The 22454-nt window shown below is 38.9% G+C and overlaps 1 protein-coding gene across 1 annotated transcript in view; it reads right to left on the bottom strand.

The window, feature by feature from the left end:
* Window positions 1-626: 626 nt before the first annotated feature.
* Window positions 627-22454, bottom strand: part of lingo3a (leucine rich repeat and Ig domain containing 3a) — a 41456-nt gene continuing 19628 nt past the window's right edge. Inside the window, exon 2 of the mRNA XM_081606463.1 lies at window positions 627-4669. Coding sequence (XP_081462589.1) covers window positions 2776-4608 — 1833 coding nt within the window. The 5' untranslated portion in view covers window positions 4609-4669 and the 3' untranslated portion in view covers window positions 627-2775. The remainder of the gene's footprint in view (window positions 4670-22454) is intronic.

Below are 22454 nucleotides of genomic sequence, written 5' to 3'. Positions count from 1 at the left end.
TAAAAGGGCAAAGAATCTACTGATACTGCACTAATATATTTGAAATCTTTTGTCATTACCGGACACAATTATTATCAGTTTCAAACTTCAAAATGAATTTAAAGGTAAGTTTTTTGAGCCAGTGAACATTATTTTACCCTAGATTCTGGTCAGTCATCATCCAGCTTCCTTTCTTTTTTTCTTGAGACGATGGAGTAAAGTCCACAGGTTGCTGAAGCAAAAACCATGAACTGTTTTGTGTCAACAGAGGGCAGCAGAGCCCTGTTTGACAGAGTGTAGACGACCAATACCGTACCTTAAATCCTGAGTTATTTGTTTAGATTTTTATGTAATATATTTAACTCTCCCTACATGCATCCTCTTCTCTCTCATACCTCATACATCTGACATACACAAGTCAGCGTGCAGGTGTATAATGTCCCACAGTATTGCTGCCTTCTAAATATACCTAAAGTTTTTTTTTCTTTTTCTCACCTCAGTCTCTTAATGACCGCTGTGCAAGGTCTCTAATACATTAGCATTTTCCCTGCATGTCACTATTGAGGCTCTTCACCCTCTGCTCAGTGAAAACTCCCCACCTCGACACTCTCAAAGCCAAAAATAGGCAACTGAACTGAAACCCGCTGCACAGTGAATGTCCTTTATGATTGACTACAGCGAGCAGCCACATTTACATGACGAACATGATACACTTAGAGTCGTGTTTACAGCTGCACTGAAGTTCACTGTTTACCGAATGATACTTTAGCAGTTTAATAACGGTAGAGCAGTAAAGTCAGATTAATCACTCAACAGTACTATAAACAGTCACATTAATTTCAATATCAGCAATACAAAATATATATTACATCTTATCATACTCTGTCTGTACAATTTTGGTGATCAAAGAACACCAACGGCTGTTTGTTTTAGAAATACAAATTGTTAAAGTATGAACCAAAGTCTGTACATGCATTCGCTGTTAAAGTTTTCTGTTTTAGACCAAGAGGGTAAAACTCTTGCACAGATTTACCAAAAATAATAATGAAAAAATTCATGATTTTTCAGTGTTCATACATGTGTTCACTTGGGTCCTTAAAAAAGTATCTTGACTCCGACGTTCGCTGTGAACAGATGTTACAGGTAGAAGTAGCTTTTCTCTTCTGCACAGGTTTTTACAGAAGCTGACATGTTTCTTGGCAACCCTGGTAAAGAATAAATAACCTAAAAATGATCTTTCCTTGCAGCAGTTAATTCTCACACAGAAAAGTTTGAAAAAAATAATAATCTGAGCACACTAACTTAGTAGGGAGGGGGAAATCTTATATAAGGAAATCATTGTTTTTAACTAAATCATTGGTACTCCTCCATTTACTAATTTACTACTGCTAGGTATTCATATTTTACCAGTAGGGCAGCACTAATCCGTGTATAAAATTTCACAAGGTCAGAGCACACAGAGAAGTCACTGAAGAAGGTAGGATTTATGGTAAACCATTTCTGGGCTGATTCAGCCTCATGGTTTGGATCAGTATCTTGTTAAACATTTTTATTTCAAATGTTATGATATTTCAAAGAGTTCATAAAACCATGCATTCTTTGTAGGTATAAGGGGCTTTTCCACCATGTTTTTTTGTGACAAAAAAGCTCAATCTTAGGCTCATCTTAACAAAGCCCTTGGTTCCTCTAGAGTTCAACAAACCCTAAAATTTGTGTTGGTGATTGCAGGCTAATATTTTTGCTAATATAACTCCCAAACAATCATCTGCAGTATATTATAGAGACTTGGTGTCCCTAAGATGCCCCACTTTGCTGCACATCTCTAACAGGGTCATTATTTATTTAAATTAAGGCTTGTCCTCATGGTAAAATAAACATGAGTCCTTGTCCATGCAGGGAGTAAAAAATTGGCCTCCTTTGTTAAATTTATACAATAGAAAAAGAGAACGTTGTATATTAATAATTCGTAGGTCATTCACACAATTTCTGACCTAAAAAAAGTATACATTTTATTAATTTAATTAAAGGCATTTTGTTTCCCAATGCAAAAATATTATCGACAAAAAGATTGGATTTTTCCTAAGATGTCTGTGGGAGATCATGCTTCTGCAACTAAAGATCAATAATTTTTTAGGCATTTTACAAATCTATTAACCCTGGTGCCAATAAATGTGGCCAGTGCTGTGCATGGTGCTCTGTGGTCAAATTGGCAGTGATGTAGAGACTGGTACTAAGTTGGTCTATTTTCAAAAATCCTTTAGTAAAATCACAGTCAGCATAAGTAAAGGCGTTGTAACTGTATTGAGCTCTAAATATGCACCAAATAGCTGGAATTATCTAAATATATATTGGCAAGTCCTTGGCAATTACTGAGCACCACCATCTAATTATGTTTTCATCAGCTTGGAGTGCTTGAGTCAGTTTGAATGTGGCCCTTCAAAGGTGAGGATGACGGTTCCTTTCAGGAAAGAAGTGCGTTGGCCTTCGTAAAGGTTAAACACGTGTGGGACGTTGGGGGGCTTACGTTGCTTGTCTTTTAACAGTCTGTCCAAAGTTTTGAGACTTCCTTCTCTGGAATAAAACTTATATACACAATTATATGAACAAAACAAAGAGCAGTAGAAATGTATCAAAGCATCATACTGTAGTTTGACATTTTGCATGCATGCACAAGTTTCTTTAAACAAAACCTCATCCTAATAAAGTGTCCAGTGGGTTGTTTCGCACAAATTTTATTTGTTCTGTTAATTTGCGTCTTATACTGAAGCAGGGAAAAACACCGGGGCTTCTGCAGAATCAAATCATTTTCATGTTGAACTTTCGTGCCCCCCCCTGTCCTCCGCTGGTTGCTGGTCCGTCCACTTTTCTGAAAGAATACTCAACCGAGAAGTTGTTCTTGTGCTGTCCTCTACCCCGACTCCACACAAATAGCAGGATGAAGCAGAACAAGACCACTCCCAGAAACATGATACAGCCCATAGCTGTAGATATTAGAATGGTCTTGAGGTCAAGGGTAAACTTCAAGAACACCCTGGTGTCATTCAGATTTGTGTCATTAAGGTCCCCGGCGTAATAGGTGCGGTTGGCCATGAGTGCTGCATCCAGCGGTAGCCCACTGACTGTGAGCGTAGCAAAGTAGGTGTCATTCCCACCAGCATTGCTAGCGATGCATATGTAAGTTCCACTATCAGTTACCTGGGCGTAGCGTATTTCTAGAGTGCCCTCTGGTAACACAGTCAGTCGCCCACTGCTCTTTGTGGTTATGCGTCGACGCTGAGGAGAAATCCAGAATATCACCGGCGTAGGCTCACCTTCTGCTCTGCAGATAAACGACACTACTTGCCCTTCGCGGGCTGAAATTTGCTGCAGTTTCCTGTTGCGAATTTTAGGCTTCTGGCAAGTAAAGTGGTCAAAAAGAGCTGAGTCGGTGAAAGCGCTAAGAGCCCGACCTTGGACTTCAACAGGGGCCATGCACACAGGGGAGGCACCATCAAAATTAAGGGTCTTCCTACGCTGAAGGATCCAGAGCAGGCGGCAGTCACAGGCAAGAGGGTTTCTGTCCAAGCGCAGCGTCTCAAGAGTGTTGACTGACTGAAAGGCTCCCTCTTCCAAGGTCACTAAGCTGTTGGTCGAAAGATTAAGAAGGCGGATTTGCCTCAGACCACCTAGTGCATAAGGTTGAACTACTGCCAGGTTGGTGTTCACCAGATGCAGCTCCTTCAGTCTGATGAGATCCTGCAGACCCCAGGACTCTAACACAGTGATTGGATTATGGGAGAGGTTGAGGCTAGTGAGGTGAGCCAAACTACGAAGGGCAGAAGTGGGCACAGAGGTGATGTTGGTGTGAGTAATGGACAGCCACGACAAATTAAGACCTTGAAGGCTATGAGGGGAGATATATTCCAAAAAGGGCCAATGATCAATCTCCAGACCTCTAAGGTTTCCAAGTTTTCGAAAGTTCTGGTCGTCTAAGGAAGAGATGCTAAGGTACCTGAGTCGCAGAGTCACCAGGCTGTGCAGATAGGATAACGATTGGCTGGACACTGACGTCAGGTTGCATCTCTCAATTGTCAGCTCCTTGAGTCCTACTAATCCCAGAAAAGCCTTGTTGGAAATGTAAACCAGATCATTGTCACCAACCTCCAGGTTCTTAAGACTTTTTAGGTCTTGGAAAGTGAAGTCCAAAAGAATTACAATCTTATTTCCACTCAAATCTAAGGAGGTGAGGTTGGAGAGACGTGAGAAAGCTCCCATGGGAACCAGTTTTAGCTGGTTACCCCTCAGTGAAAGTGACTGCAAGTTCTGAAGACTGGAAAACGCATTTGGCTCCAGGACGCTGATCATGTTATCACTGAGTTCCAGTTTCTCCAGGCGTGTATATGGAAGAAGATCATCCTGTTCTATCCAGCGAAGTCTATTCCCACTCAGGTCCAAAACTTTGGTGTCAGGCGGGATTCCCTCCGGCAAGGAGGACAGACGTTTGCCAAAGCAGGACACGGTCTTCAGCTTCGCAATGCAGTCACAACGCTGGGGACATCCTTGACTTTGGGTGGAGGACACTGTGATCATAAGCAGCAAGAAGAGGAAAGGCAGCAGCCAACATACACCCTGACCAAGGCAAACCCCCATGGCCCTCCTTTCTGCTTCTTCCTCTGACTCCTGTGCGAGTTTCAATCACTGGGTCTGGCACCTGAGCAAAAGGATAGAGGGAAAAGATGGAAAAATAGAAATGTGAAGGTAGGAAAGAGGGAAAGAAGGAGAGGAAGAGAAAAAATAAAGATGGTGAGACCAAATTCATTTAATTTAATTCCCTTTAAGCAATCAAACATTCTGAATAGGGCATAAGTTATGTATTTTAAGCTCAAATATACCTGAAACAGGTAAAATTAAAGACTGAGTACAATAATCCCCTGCAGGTGATTTTGCTTTACAATGGTTAACTGTGTTCTGTTGAAAGGTGCAAGAATTTTAAACTAGAGAAAACTCTTAATAGCTCTAGACTGAGTTTCATCTCAGCTATGAGTTAGTTATACATGTGAATTATAATAGGTAATGCATCTTTCTATGTTTCCCTCTGGCTCTTGATTTGTATATTGAGAATGGGAATTTGTGGATCTCTTTAATTTATAAAGCCTTATGTGAGACATTACAAGAAAAACTAAGGCAACTGTTAGCTTTCAAACAGCAAACAGACCAGCAAATGGACTCTATCAACTTATCAATAATATACGGAAGGGAAAACAACAGATTTATTGCTCTACAGAAGAAAACCATAGGCCTACACAGTGGAAACAAATGGAGGAAAGTGTCCATGAACAACACAACAAAGTCATTCACCACAGCAGAAGGTCACAACACACAATAATTCAATCCAGCCCATCATCTGCATGAGTCTCTGAGGACATGAGGCTTATCATAAGATGAGCTTGCTAAGCATGGCCCACCAACGGGTTTCCTATTAGACACACAAATGTGTGAGGTTCTCCTACCCAATGCCTCAGTCTGCTGACGGATGTCAACAGCAAAGTAGTAATCTCCCCATAAACCCAGCATGAAATGCCAGCTACCAGCATGGACAGTTACTCCATTATAATAGGCAAGCTGCCTGGTGAATCTGACAGTGTGTCTCACACAAGCCTCACAGATGTGTTTGTTCTTAATTCACAGAAAATTAAAAGGCCAAATAATACATCACAAATTCCCATTAGAAACATCTATAACCCTTTGTAATTAAGGGCTTTGTTGTAAATATCATTCTTAGACCTTTAAAATTAGTTTCCTGAGGGGTTTCTCAAAAAAATGTAAGCAGTCCACTTTAAAATACCCAACCTTTAAACAGATACTGCAGTCACTTTACTATGTACACCTATTCAATTCATCATTGACACAGATAGCTAATCAATCAATCACATAGCAACCTCAAAGCATTTAGACTTCTACACAAAGTAAAAACGACTGTCTGAAGTTCAAGCTGAGCATCAAAAAATAATTAAAAGACTTCAAATGTGGGATGGATGTTGGTGTCATAGACGCATGTTTAAATATTTCAGACGCAGGTGATCTGCTGGGATTTCCAGTCACAACCATCTCTGAGGTGTAAAGAGAATGGTTTGAAAAAGAGCGAGTATTCATGACTGTGAGTTATGAGGATGAAAACGTCTTGCACACGTTGAATCTTGAGGGCAACAGTAGAAAACTTCGCCAGGTGTCACCGTTGACAGATCAGAAAAAGAAACTGAGGCTGGAGTTCACACAGGCTCACCAAAGTTTGACAAGCTGGAAAACTGTCGCAGCTGAATCTCAATTTTAGCTGCAACTTTCACTTGTTGAATCTTTGTCATTAAGAATTAGGAAGTTCAGAGGGGGGTCCAACCTGAACTTGTTGGACCCCTATCTTCTTCATTAATTTGTATAGCCTACTCTAATCCAAAACCCAGAAACACATTAATTCAATGGCTGTGAAGTGACAAAATTATGAAAAAATTAAGAGAGCTTGCAAGTCCCTTTACACTCAGAAACATGTGTATTTTTACTGGTAAAACATTTTAAGACATATAAAGTACAGTTGATATTATGGCCGGTCTTCTTTAACAAGCAGAAAGATTTGTTGCATGCTTACAGAGTAATTTGATTTGGCCTACATGATAAGATCAAACCTGCATCTGTTTGCATTAAAGTGTCACTTGTGACCAGGGGTGAAAGTAGTATGTCTGGCATATAACCATTCATTTTAGCTTTTAAACTGGTTCTATTGATCCTGTGTCCAGACAGAGGGATAATCAGTAGCCCAGCATCATGACCTATTTGTTCTGAAGATCCTCCAGCTTCCACTTCGTCTTCCTAACATGATGCCTCCTCACACAGACTCTCATACTGACAGGAGGAACCACGGAGCTCTGTTAGGTTAAAGCTCATCTTCTGAAGTTGGGATATTTTTCCTCCAACAGGTTCCAGAAGACCTCAAACCAGATGTTGGACTGGATTTTATTTCACTGTTATTTGTGAATGTTAGAGCCTCATTTTCAACAGTGGAGCTATAAAGGTTGAAAAAGGTTATTATTTTGGAGAAAGTCTCATAAACACCAATATTTCCACTAAATAAGAGGCAAAAAATAAAGTTTGATAAAGGAAAAGCCTCAGACTATGAGCCCGACCACACCAAACTATTTTTTATATTCTACAATTAATTTAATTTCACACAATTATCGCAGTAGAAGCCATTTGTTTGTTAAATACTTAATAAAACATATTTACCGTGTTTGATGTTTGTTGTAAATGATGTATACTCACAAAGAACGAGGTAATAGTCCAAGTTTGTCGAATGTTCAGAAATTACATTTAGTTGTTTTACCTTGTATTGATCAGCCAATACAAAGGTAAAACAACCTGAACAGCTGATCAACTCTAAACCACTCGCACCTTTTTACTCTCTGTCTCTCTGTCATTTAAGCACACCCGTTGCCATGGCAACCTCCTGCGCTCCACAAGCCGACCAGAGATTACGCTAAAAACATAACATTCAGTCCGTTACGATATTAGGTTTGCAGGCTTGATATTTTTGCGATTATTAATAAGCCTCTCATGAACACAGTGGTGGTTGATTAGTTAATTTTAAACCCCTGATCTGCTAGTTATTTTGGTAATGGAACTGAAAAGCACAAAATTGCGCAATACCTTGTAAAAACAATAATCATTGAGATTATTATTGTTTTTGGGTCATTAATTTTAACACGTTTTGTTGATTTTTTTATTGTTGTTCTTTAATAAAGTTACGAACGTTTTGATAAGGAGTCAGAGGAGGACGTTCTGCTCTCAGCATCCTTGCAGCGTTCAGTTTGTCACCTAATGCTGAGATCGACTCAAAACCTTCCGCGATCGTCGTGTTGCACCGCTGCTCTAGCAAAGCACGAACAGTTCAGAAACAATATGAAATGGGAAAAAAGTTATTTATTAACTGATTAAGTCGTGTTTTAGATTGTTCTTGAAAAACTAATCAGTCACGGCTGCACAGTGAACCCACTGATTTTTTACAGCAGACAGCCGCTCCTCTCTTGCAGGTACTGCGTACCCCCGCTAAATCTTTTAGGGGTACGCAGTACCCTGCCGTACCCCCTTACTTTCACCCCTGCTTGTGACAGTTGTAGACAGTTGTAAGTGCATTAAAGTCTCGGCATTAGTTCCCAATGCACAGCTCAATATTTTTACTGCTACTGTTTGCAACTTCAAGGTAATGACAGAGGGATATGCGACTGGAGGAAAGGGATTCAGCTCTCATCTCGGCTGTACTGATGTAAGACATTGGATTCTAATAAAAATGGAAATGGAACCTGTGGCTTAATGTAAACCACAAAAGTTCCTAAGTAAAACAAAAGACAATTTTGTAAAGAAGAATAACTATGATGGCTATAGTGCGTTTCGGTTGACAGTAAAGTTGATAAAGTGAAACCTACAACACTAAAAATTATTTACTTGGCATGAGATTAATGTATGCAAAAACCCATCCAACAAGACGGGTGACTGCCAAAACCTTCATGCCAAGCAAGAAGGCTTCTGCTCTGAAACAAAGTAAGAAATTGGATGAAGAAAAATAGGTGTTTAAAATTGTCACATTTCCACATGTTCTGTTTCCTTCTTTTGCCTTTGTCACGATTCAAACACACTTTTTCTTAATCTTCTGTTTTTTCATAACAAGCTGTGATGCAGCTGTCCAGCATCCCTCTGCAGGGTTTCTGCCTTTGTCTGCTGACCTCTCCTGAATGTCGGGATCATCACTCATCCTCTGCACAGACGATGCTCATTTGCGTCCAGCTCCTATGTTGCCTGGTAATGGAGGTATTCAAGACCTTTCCTTTATTTCTCACTTCTGCGTGTAATTTCCTGCCCGCCACTGCATCTCTGCCTAGTAGGCTTTGTGGCAACATTAACATCCTGTTCCTTTTTTGCATGATGCCAAAACTGTCACGATCAGACAGATGGTGACTGTCAGTCACTGACAGAGAGAAAAAGCAAACATTATCGGTGCATTCAAGATGCACATCCAGTGAAGTCTAGTGGAAAAGTTATCTTTTACTTTTTTCTATTGCCAGGCAACAGCTCCTCATCTTGCCCATGTTCTGAAAACAGCTTTAGTGCCTGATAGAGATGGGCAATACTGGGAGTTTTGGTATCTATGCGATATGGAGTAAATGCAGGGCCAGTATCGCCGATATCGATACCAGTACCGATACTTTTTCATGTTTAAGCTTCATAGAACCAAAGGATCCAACAAACCAAGGATGTAATTTCATCAAACATTATACGTGACAACAGAATATTTTAAGGATGATACAGAAGAATTATCACACCACAACAAGTACAGTAAACAGTTTCAAACTTATTATGTTTTTCAAGTCGAACAATACAACAAAAATAATGCAAAGGATAAAGAATTTCTTTCTTTCTAACATTTTAATTCAGCACTATTTTTAGGGTAAAGAATGTTCTTATTTTACTGAAGTGTTAAAAAGAAAAATGGAAAATACTGTCTTAATAAAACAAAATGGCTTCAGGAAAAGAAGTAAAATTAGACGATGGATGACAGAATCTATGAATCGTGTTTTCCGTAACAAATTGGCCTGAGAGCAAATGTTCTGTGTACATTTATAGCTCTAATGGAAAATCAAAGGATAAGTGCGACAGATTGAGCTTGATGTGTGATTTGTAAATGCTTTAAAGGTGGAAAACGGTTTGCTAGAGATTGTCTATTTTCAGGACACGGTGTTGGAGTTCCTCTGCGTGTGTAGCAGACAATCCGACTTCAGTGCGCTGAAAGTGAAAGACAGACTGCAAGTGAAAATCAAAGATAAAGTCCTCCTCCTGTCCTGCCCTTACTTGCAGTGCTTGAGACTGTGGATTACACTTGTCAGGTTCTTGTCAAACTGTACAAACCTAATTCTATCTGAAGCATTGAAATACTTACAAAAGACATGTTTTCTCTGTCCAACTGAGCCACGCCGGACTATGGCTGAAATATTTTTTTACCAAAATAATGCATGAAAACACTTCATTTATACCTGACATTTAAAAGCATGAATGTAGCAAGGGCTATTAAAATTCAAGCGAATATCTCAAATGCATATTAGCCTTTTTCTAAATGTTAATGAGCATGAATAAACAGCCGCCTCCTAAAAGTCACATTACAATATTTAGTGCACATGTGTTTGATTGCATCACAGCAGCAGAGGACAGTTTACGTTCTGGAGCTGACAAAAACAACTGGGAATGTGATGCTGTTAAAATTTCATTAAAAAATCTTTTGTAATAAAAATGTTGATGCCTTTTACTTTCATGATCTGTCACACAGCACACGAAGGCACAACATATTGGAGTCGACGATGCAAACACAAGGCTCATTGTTGTTTCATGTTTGATTTCTCAGGCCTTATTTTAAGCAGAATTATGGGCCAATTTCTCTGCTTATGAGAACAGATCAGGTACTTAATATTTTTTTTATAATTTGTTTTGTTTTGTTTTGGTGACCACCTTATTGTATGTGTCTGCAGGAGTGTCTAAAATGCCTAGCATGTATATTTTATTTATCTTTATCACAGTATATAAAAATTATTTTAATACGACTGTACAACTCCAATGCCTGCAGAAGATAGGCACCAACTCTCCCTTGATCCTGAATAGAAAATGGATGGACAGACAGATTGATGGATTTCCATGGAGATGGTCACAATGAAACAGAGACAGATAAAAACAGAAATTAAAAAAAGTAGCACTCATCCATCGATGTTGTAAATTTTGTAAGTCACCAGCAACACGCGTGTGAGGCTGCTGACCGGAAGCTGACAACTTGGGGAAATAGCAAGACTAACTAACTAATTTTAGCTTGGCTTATTGTTTTACTGTATAAAAATCAAAACTGAAAAATGATCTAATATTTTGTGCAGAAGGAATGCCACTTGTAGCTAACTAAATCCAACCTGTTTTCCTATAAATTTGGCCTAGACCTTGTGATATGTGTACCATACCATGTCATACTTTTTGCAGCAATAGTATACTTTTTAGTTTTGAATGATTCAACTAGATTGTTATAAATTGTTTTTAATTTTTTTCTTATATTGTGAATGTACGGTACTTTTACTCAAGGCCATACTGACGAATACCTATCAAAATCCAGAAGGAAATCAGATAAAATATAAATATGAATAAATAAAACATAGATGCCATAAATGTAAATGTTATGTAAAAGCTGCTTAACTGATAAGAAATAAGAATTATGAAAACTATAACCTACAATGTGCTAAAAGCCAGTTTTCAAAGAGGTCATTTAAAACTGTTTTTGAGTTTTTCAAGTCAAAGAAAGAATCAGGAGTCATGGGATAATTCCACCGTCGGTCAAAGCTAATTTGAGTACGTACACATATTTAAGTGACAACAAGACCCGAGTGTCGCTTATTTAACTTCATCTGCCGTTTCCAGATTTAATTCATTTACAATGTTTATCCTACATAATTAACGGCATCTTTAAAAATTCAATACCTGTTTGAACACTTAAAGTGGTAAACAACCCTGGTTTTGACTGCCGCTCTCACTCTCTGCAGCTACAGCAAACGTGGGTCCTATTCCAATCTCTTAAGCACAGATAGTTAAGTAGGTGATTTGCAACTGTTGTGCTCTTTGACTGCAGCCCAATTACCATCCGAACGCCGCAGATACTTAGCAAGAGAAGGAGGTGGAACAGGGCGGCTAAAAAAGCTTAGTGCAGGTTAGATTTAACTAGAAGAGCCAGATTTAGACTGTGGAGTGGGCTGCAACAGCAGGAGGCTCCAACACATGTTCTGCTACTTTACTCTTACACAAACCCCTGCATCGCTTGTTTCACTGGCTAGACAGCAAAATTAGCTCATGGACATCATCTAAACACTGTGTGATATATGAATTTAAAATAGCCTGTTGTCCAGCCAACCTGATGCTCATCAGACATATGACGCTAATGATGTAAAAGAAAAAAACAAAACAATCAAAAATGTTTCTAAATTAAGTCTCCATAAGGACTATGGTGATAAATGTAAATGTACAGTTAAGTTAAAGAAAAAAAAATACACTAGGGACAAATAATAGCACAAATGCTTGTTGGCTATTGCTGGAAAGAAGCCATTGTGAAAACAGTTCAAAATAAATCCATCCATGTCTAAATCTACAACATGAAGTGAATCTACCAGAGAGACAATCATGCTGCAGGTGTTGGAAACAACTGACAAATGAGCAGCTAGTGTGTTGTAGAGTGTGTAGGTGTTGCCAGAAAAATCACACAGGCTGAAGTACAACATCCAAAGAGGCTCCTCAAATGGCTGCACTCACTCATTTCTACCCTGCCCACTCATTACACTTTACATAAACCAGATTCTGTTTGTGCTAGAGCTTCCATGTCTCTATGTGTGCATGTGTATGCATGTGCGTGCGTGTGTGTGTGCGTGCGTGTGTGTGTGTGTTGTGTATGCGTGCGCTCCACTGAAGCGTCCCTCTGCGAGAAAAAACATTAGTCATTTACACTGAGGGAAGCCATTGTCAGTGTCCACAGGGAAACCTTGAAGCTCCAGGCGGCTCAAACACACACACACACACACGCACACACGCACACACACACACACACACACACACACACACACACACACACACACACACACACACACACACACACACACACACACACACACACACACGCACACACACATACCCCCCCCCACACACACACACACACAGGGAACATTACAAACACTCAAAATCACATTGTATGAGAGAAAGAGCCCAGGGCTAAAAGTGACTGGAATGCTTGTTCCCTTTAATGTCCCTTCCACCTTGCAGTGTAGTGATGGATCGTTGTTTCTGGCAGGGTCATGCCACCCACCACAGGCAAGGACAGCCAGTCGCTGCGTGAGGAAGGAGAAGCTGTGGGTGATAGCCATCTATGTTTTATGCAGATGTGAATAAATGTGTTGGTTGGTGGCAAAGAGGAATTAGTATTTAAATCAGGGATTGTGTATGCACAGTGCCTTGTAAACGCAATCACGCCCCTTCAACTTCCCCACGTTTTATCATGTCACAACCACAAACTTCAGTTTATCTCGCTGGGATTTTCTATGAAGCACCCACAGAACGCAATGCATCTTAGGCAGTCAAAACAAGTATTGAAATAATTTAACAGATACAAAAATTGACACACTGTATGCATCTTTTCAGACCCATATTCAGATATATGTTGTTTGAACATCTCTTGAAGCACTGTTCGACTCATATGATAAAGTGAGTACGGAAAACATTAATCAGAGAAGAACAAAAATCTGTGGAGAAGTTCTAGAGATCAGTTGTGCGTTCCTCTAATCTGGCCTTATAGAAAAGCAGCACAACAATGTATTTTGTTGAAAGTAACGTACAAGAAACCCTGCTTAGTTAGCCACAAGCCACAATGTGGGCACAGAAAACACAGTGAAGGTTGTTGTGTTCAGATAAGAACAAAATTAGACGTTTTGGACTACTGTCTACAAAACTAATTCTGTTCCTGAACATATCGTCCCAACTGTGAAACATGGAAGTGGCAGCCCAATGCTGTGGAGGTCCTGTTTTTTGTATGAACAGGGATACCGCATAAAATAGATTAGAGGATGGTAGAGTTAAATAGAGGTATAAAAAAACATTAAGGAAATACAAAACTGGAGATGAGGTTTGCCTTCTATCAGGATATGAAGACATAGAAGCAGGTCTGCATTATGAGCCTCAAATCCAAACATGTTTATGTTCTAGCATGAGGCCAGATGTAAATCTAAATATGAATCTGTGGCAACATTTGAAAATGGCTGTTTGCAGATGTTCTCCATCCCATGTGGTTGAGGTAAAACTATTCTGCAAAGATGGAAAGAATTTGCGACTCTTAATGTACAAAGTTCATCAGCGTAACCATAAGGTGGATGAATGTAAATGCACATCACACTTATCAATTTACTTGTTGAACATTTTTTAAAACATGCATTTGTTTCCTATCATATCACAATTTTGCCCTTTTTTTCCATTTATCCATCACATAAAAACCCATTACATTTCGGATGATTTGCGTTACGTGCAAATTTATTGTTGATTGGACTCTTAGATTGGAATCTAAGAGTACAATCAACTCTTAGATTCTTGACAGATATATCGGAAACTTTCAGAATAACTCATGATGACCGATACAAAACAGCGGTTGGGTTTGGATGTTCATTACAATAAGTTGCAAAGAGGCAGGGGAGATTCCTGAACTGCAGTTTTGTTCTTTGGAAAGCATAAACAGTGAAACCAAAGGGCACCTAGAGGTGATTAAGAATGTGCCTCGCCATGTGTTGTGAATCTTTAATGAGAGAAAACTGTTTCGGGGCTCACGGGAGAAAAGCTTCAACGAACTGAAGCTAAATAATTGACGACGTTTTGCTACATGGTCATGACCCACTGGCATGCTGGGCTGACCTCACCTGGAGCAGTAATTGCCAAAAAAAACAGACAAAAAAACAGACAGAGAAACAAAAACAATTCATTCCACCTACAACATCATACTCAACTGTGCTGCAAACTGTATCTCTTTCCTTGTTATTACAACTGATGAAGGTTTTCAGTCAGTTTATTATTCTGAAGCTGGAGATTAATGTTGACAATTACAAACAGTTTGCAGAGGAATAATAAAAATTTATGTCCAATGATAAAAGTTTAATTAGATAATACTTGTTTTTTCAACATAAAGTGGAGGTTTCGAGGCATATCCCATGGCTCATGTGCAATATATTTTAAAAGTCACATGGGGAGCATCTGCAGATTTACAGCCTTATTTTTGGCATTAGTCTGACACTGGAAAAGGCTACTCTTTTAGAAAGATTTACACGTCAAAACATGCGATAAGCATCTAGAAACACAAGCAGCATAACTGGACGACCTTTCAAAAACACCAGCAGAAACAAATACACAGGAGAACAGAAAAGGACTGCTTTGCGGATAAATACAATAAAAATGTTACATACACATATTGCAGTTGTGGAAATATAAATAGTCACACTCGCCTCATTTGTAAGGTTTTGGATTCTTGGACATTATATAAATATCATCAGATTTTAAATGAGACCAGTGCAACATCAAAATGAACTCAAAGTCTGCATTGATTTAACAAGTCAGAAAAAAAACTACTTGGTATTTCCAATGGAAATATAGTGTTAGGAAAACCTAAGTTTTCCTCACTTTTGTTAATTTATAGCAAATTTAACATTTGGTTTATCTAGAGAACTCAGTTCTGATGAAAAGAGGAAACTGTTGTTGTGCATTAATCTGACAAAGGGTTCAAAAAGTTTGCAATCTTCCAGATGTATTAGTAATAAATAATGTGGCATTCTCAATATACAGCACATGGTTTTTACAAGTACATGGTGCTAAAGAAAAATGTAAATAAAAAAATAGGTCTGCAAAATGACATGAGAAAATGTAATTGCTAAATAATTCCAGTGGTCTCACAAAAGTCTATCCGACAGAGTAAAATTATTATTGACAAGAAGAATTAGTATGCATGGAAATTGAAATATATCCTAAAAAATTCTATGATGACAAATGTAACTCAGCATACTGGTGCAGCGCTAATAATGCAGATAAAAACACAAATATTCAAACTTTGAGGGAATCCTCTTCATGAGACTGTTATACAACAGCAGAGTGTCTTCAGCTAGAGGCTTCTTCAGCTCCACTGCAGCACAGACCACTACAGGACAGCGCTCCTGTCCACAGACATCGGCATCTACAACAACTCTTGGAAAACAATAAAACTGAATCTGTGGGTTTTCTGATCTCATTCACACAATCTCTGTATGCAGAATGAGGATATTGATTTGTGGCATCAGTATACTTTATCCAGCTAAATAATAATTTTTATTTAGATTTATGTGCAACATTAGTTTGACTGATTTTAAAGCAATCTGATCAATAACTAGACACACTGACAGGCAGCATTGTAAATAGAAATGTGGCAAAATTCAAAGGTGAGACTGGTAGTCATGAAAAAAGTGACTACTCTAAGTGCTGCTGAATGTACTTCTGAAGTTTTGATTCTGTTAGATATTTAACTAGATAGAGTATTTTATGTGCAGAAGTTCTTCACCAAAGGTTGCATTTACCGAAAGACGTGTGCAAGACGTAAAAACATGCATAAAACCTTTTTATAAAGTGATCAATTTTACATTTTGCCAAGTAAAAGTGGGTGTATTTTCTTTTACAAAGTAGTGTGAAAATGACTGACTATAAATCTGCGTATTAAATAGACAAAGTTTATATAATTGACAGGCTTTCTTTATCAAATTTATCATAGCGCCTGCATTTATGGAGATTCTATTTGTGAAATTCAAGTCCAGGCAAGCAGGTGGGCCTGTTGTTCATTTTGAAGCTCAATTTTCCGACAAGGTACGAGGTGATTTTTGTTTTTATATATTAGCACTGAGGCATGTTCACAGCTAAAGGTAAAATACATACATAAAAAAAAAAAGCTCCGTACAAAAACACTCCTACGCAATCTGAGCCCTCGGAGCGCAGTCGGTTTGAGTTAACACAAAGAGATCTGCGGCTTCAGACAACATCGAGTCTGATGCCACACTCTGAGGGGCCACAGGCCATCACCATAATGGAGTGTGAGGTGTCCTCTTACAAACACGTCCACGCGCTCTTTTGAGGCTTATTGAACAATCAGCAGCGTTAGTGCTCCGACACACAACCTTGCACACTTTCATTAGTAATGTTCTGTAACAGCGATTCACTACCGTGCTCCATTAGTTTCGGCTGATTATACGGGTGGCAGACTTATTTATCTTCTGCTTGTTTATTTCATGGCTTCATGCGAGTTGAAAGCTCACGCTGAATGGACTAATGATGACTGAAACTCCATGCAGTAATCGCTGAGGGTGCCAGTTTTTTTTTTTTAACCATAAGTATATATTTTTTTCAAATTCATTTTGTGAGGATAATCCCAAATAAATTTTTTGCATTGAAATTATTGCTAAAAGAATGGAAAATGTTTAATTTTCTCCACCCTGATGAGGCTTGTACAAATGCTAGGACAGAGTTAGCAGACAATTGGTTTGATTTTAGCTTAAAGAGGGGAAAATGACTGCTTCCCTCCCTACACGAAGCCATATGACCAATCAAGACATAACACGGCAGGCAATTAGCTGAAGAAATGCTGGTTGGAAAGCTGCAGAAGAACAGTTACAGTTCATGTCCAACAATGGGCTAATTGGCCCTTTGGCTCTGGTCTCATATTTGTTGGACTGACATAAAAAATTTCAGACCCAACAAGCAATAAAAATAAGCACATTTCCTAACATGTCAAACTTTTCCTTCATTTTTAGTGGTACTTTTCAATTTCTCAAAAAAAAAAAGCCAGTGTCATTCCTTTAATTGGAAGCCATGTCCTTTTGGTAATAAAAAAAAGAAAAGAAAATGAAACTCTGCCCCTGCAGCTCTGGAACAACATGGATGTCACAGAAGAATCACCACCACTACTGTCAGTGACCCGTCGGTGTTTTCAGCCAACTTACCGTGAGGACTGACTGCCCACTAATGGCAGCTGTCCCAGTAAATGTCCAGCCGCTCACTCTGAGACCCCATGTCCTGCGTTTGTCATTCAGCCAGCAGTTTTCCACCTCAATTCCCCCTTTCCCCTTTCAGGCTACACACACACACACACACACACACACGCACGCACGCGCGCGCACACACACACGCACGGACACACACCCCTACACACACACACACACAACTTTAGCATGGATGAAAGTGGCATCCTAAAAGGAAACTGAGGATATAATTGGGGGCACTGGGAGAGCGGGCAACTGTTTACGCTTAGTGAAACAAAAGGGAAAAAAAAGCTTCATTTGTCCTTGTTCTAATCAGCCAGAGTTGTTTGATTAAAAACAATTAGAAACCTTGACTTTGTTTTCCTCATGCTGGGAAAGTAGTAAACCAGTTTGAATGAGATCCATGTCTATGGGAATACTGATCAAATAAAAAATTGAGTAGATGTTTCCATCCATTACTCTGTGGCTCTGTCTTCAGAGCAAATGGCTGACAGCCATCTCCGTTGCTTTGATTGCTCAGTATGCATGGCACCTGCTCAACACATCACTGTACAACACTCTGTTCCATTCCTATTATGCTGGTCTAATAGAAAGCCGGGACCATTATAAGTAATAACTCAATTACTGGTTTCCCACTTTATCAGTGAGCTCAGACGAAAGCAGGCTGGTTGTAATTTGTGCACCGACAATTCATTATCTGGCTTTACTGCTCACAGAGAAATATACAAATAATGGCTTATTTGAGCAATTATTCCATAAAGAAGTAAGTGAAGTGTGATAAATCATTCCGAAGACATAATGTGAAATTACTCCTTTGTAAATGGTGTTTTTATGCAAAAAGATTTGTTTAATTTGTCTTGGGAGTGGAAGCCCTAAACCTGGAATAACATCATAACCCACCAGAATTCATTAGGACTCTTAAGTTGAAAAAAAAACATGTAGAATTTTCCGCTCTTTTTCGAAACTGGCGCTTCAGTTTAACGGAAGAACTAAAAAAAATACCTGCTGTACAGAATAAGCTTGCCACTGCATGCTAATATAATGCAATGGAATATAATACATTCCAGAGCTGCAACTTTTACTACATTTTATCTGCCTGACTTGAGATGGAAAATATATTCCAAACTTATGATGTACGATCAACATCTCAATGAACTGTTTGGGCTGCCATAAATATGACAAACTTGAATAATTGCCATGCTGCGAAAAACTCCATGTTAGTAATATCTTTTCTATTTATTCGACTACACCTAAGTTATTTAATTGCCAAAAACAGCAGATGTGTCCGGGTGTAGTAATTTATTTTTTTATGTGTTGAGGTGAAAACAATTATTTTTCATAATTTATTTTTTAGTAACTGCAGACTGCAGTCTATCTTTACACAGTCTTCATCTATTCACCAACATTACAGTTTATCACATGTTTTCCTAGCGCTTTGCAAGCCAACCTATCGGCTTGTTGGATAAAAAAATTTGAAGCTTCCTGGGAACCTGTGACCCTCGTGGTCTGAGTTTTACCTTGTCATGTTGTTCTCTATTTCTGACTCAGAAAATCTGAAACACTATGTAAAATGTTGCTGAGATTGTTTTTTTTTTTTTTTTTTGCAAATTAGCAGAATAAATTAACACTTGAACTAATTTGTCCTTTGCTTTGATTACTCAATGTGGACCATATGGTCAAATATGATCATCTGAAAGCTGGGACAAAAAGAGCTCTGAACTCAATTTCTTGTTTCCCACTTTATCAGTGAACTCAGATAAAGCAGCCTGTTGTAATTTGTGCAGTCACACTCCATTGCTCCCAGAAACACATTGACAACAAAAAAAAGACATTATTTAGTAAGTTTCCAAAATCACCTCATTGATCCAATATAGGACCTATTTTTTCTGCTTGAATGGGAAGCTGTTAGTAACGAGAGTCAGCAGTGGCCCTCAATTCACAACTAGAGTTGTTTATATTTACAGTAAAATATCCACTGATCTGTATCTCTGAGGTCATGCATTTCCTCTCTGAATGACTTGTCTTCCTTGTCACCAGCCATCACTTCAAATCCTGGCTCTTTTCCTTACCAACAGCCTCGGCTTTTTTGTCTCTCTAACATTGCCTGCCATCACCATGGAGGCGACACGGGAAGGAAGCATATAAGGCAAGACAAGCCAGCTTTGCCACTAATTTTACTCGGGATCATTTCACTCTAAGGCAGGCGAACACAAATGATTTACTTTATGGGTTCCACTTTACAGGCGTCTGTACTGACACACACTAACAGCAGTCGGCACATGAATTTAATCCCTTTACTGCAAAAACCTGAGTTGTTGAAGAGAAGATACAAATCTGCACAACACTGTAAAATATCGAATCTATTTTGTATTTGGAGGAAATATAATTTCTTCTTTATTTTCTTTTATATTTGGTAGATCATGTGGAAGCAAGAATTTGCTTGACCCTGACTAATCCTCCTTGAAGCCCGCAGGCTTTCCATGTCTTTATTAAGGATCCTGTCTTTTCTGCTTCTCTTTCACCGCCTGCTGTAAGCTCATCAAGTGGTCCAATTATAGACAGTTAGCATGCATCAAAAAGACGGGCCTCACATATACGTCGCAGCTGCCCTTTTATTCAAGACGCAAAGTAAAAAATCTGCTATGTTTAGCAGGGAATTAAATTAATGCTGCAGACAGAGTGCGCATGGAGGCCTCATTTCCTAACCTTTTATTTTTACATGACTGTCAGGGTTAGAGTTTCAGGTGGTAATCTAATACCGTCATGGAGGTCCCTTGAGGAAGAGGTCTGTCTAGCGGTGCAAGTCGGCGAGTCGGGAGCAAGTGAGGCAGTGTGCAAATTGAAAGTAATCTTCAGGCCTGGCCTGCGGAGCCTGTAAATTCACATCTATTCATAATTCATCACTCAACAGTCAGGAGGGGGAGAACATTCTGTGTAATAAGGCAAGAAGAGACATCTTTAAAAAGGGACAGAGGAAATCAGGCAGAATCAGCCGCAACACCGCTGAGGGTCTGAGGTGAGAATGGAGCTTGTTATAAGTTGGGGACAGACTTTTACGGACGTGGCAGCTTTAAGTCTGAGGAGTTCACATTGTTTCACACTGAACTATTGGACACCAAGGAAGGGGATTAGCTGGCTAAGCCATGGTCAGTCGAGTTTGAACTGCCAAAAGCCCAATCAGATAACTTTTAAAGTGTACCATGTGTTGGAAAACTTGTTTTTATTTGTTTATTTAATCTTGGCATGGTCGAGGACCAATGGTGGAGGGTTCTGTGGGTGTGGAAATGTTTGGATTGTCACACAGAAAAGTGTTGAAGTTGCTTAAGAGTGTTGCAGTTTCTTTGGCAAAGAAGATGGAGACATCCTTGAAAACAACATTAAGGACATGTCAATGAAAATTATTCAAGTTAGAGAATAGTTAATGCAACCAGATAGATAGCTTCATTGTATGGAAAGTCCCTGTTATTGTTGTTCCTCCCTACTTATTTTGTACACATTTCTATGAGAATTGTTTGCAAATCTGCATTGTAGGCTCTGCTCTAGTTGGTGCAATAATTTCTGAACATCATCCAACAGACTTATCAGAAAGGGAACACATGGGGGGAAAAGGAAAAACAAACAAGAACTGCTTCTATGAGTTCACTTGACAGAAATGTAAGTCATACATTTTGTGTAAGTTACAATTTGAATGGTCAATATTGAAAAACTAATAAGACTTAGTTTGACAAGATTCAGTATGCACCATGTAAAATATTGGAGTACAAATGTCTGAGGATGGTGATTCTTGTTTGCACCTTACAGCAAAAATACTATAGCTTCAACCAGAGAAGAGAGATTTTATAAATTACAATCAGACATGGGAAATGGACAGATGATGGATGAATGAATGGATGGACAGACAGATGGATGGATGAATGGATGGATGGACAGACAGATGGATGGGACTGACCTGATTTTTCCATAAATGAGTTTCAAACAACAGGCTCTGGCTCTGAGAATTTTGAATTTGTAGGTTTTGCCTCATTTGAGCCGAATGAAAGGAAATCAATGCCAGTTTACATTTAAAATAAGGTTTTCCCACTGTACCACTCTGCGCTGCAATCAAACAGCTCTTTCTCATCAGCACCTAAAATTAAATTGTTCTCTTAAAGCCACTAGATCTCCCTTGAGAGCATAAGATTTATAACGCTGGTGCCTCTCACAATGGTTATTTCTTTTACTGGCTTTGGTGTTTTCATAAATCAGGTCAGATCAATAAGGTGGTAATACACCAGTAACAACTGGGTTCTTTTAAAACCTCATATTTTTAAGAGAATAGTCTGATTTTGTTTTTGGTAAGTCCTAAAAAAATGTCACCTTCAATTCTAAATGAAGTTTCCCCAAAAGATACTAAACTAGTCTTTCTGCTGCTTTATGGGTGTTGATATAAAAGAAGCTTTGTCAGGCTCAGAGGGTGTTCAAAGATGTGTTACAAATCTCTTTATTTTGTTTTCTCAAACTTTGAGAGACCTTTTTCATATTCCTAAGGCTCATTTGATCCCTTCCTGTAGTGAAAACAGGAGTTAAATCCACTTTGTCACTTTCATAACTCTAAATCCAGCTTGAAAAACTGTTTTTTACCGCACTCCAATAAAATGTCATGTTTTTTCAGAGCTACATTCGTAACAAACTGCAAAAGAAATTGATGTATTCACCGTATCCAAAATTAAACCCACTGCCTCACAGTAACTGGAGCAGAAAAGCCAGCTCACACTTTGGACCTTTTTTTTTCTGCAGAAGCCCCTCAGCAGATTGAAGCTGACATTGTTAGATGACGGCAACAGCAATTCAAGATGATTGACACTGACAGACAGACCT

The sequence above is a fragment of the Poecilia reticulata genome, chromosome 4 (assembly GCF_904066995.2).
Source record: "Poecilia reticulata chromosome 4, P_reticulata-male-v2, whole genome shotgun sequence".
NCBI lineage: Eukaryota > Metazoa > Chordata > Actinopteri > Cyprinodontiformes > Poeciliidae > Poecilia > Poecilia reticulata.
The sequence above is the reverse complement of the archived record's forward strand: the minus strand, read 5'-3'. Positions and strand labels throughout refer to the sequence as shown.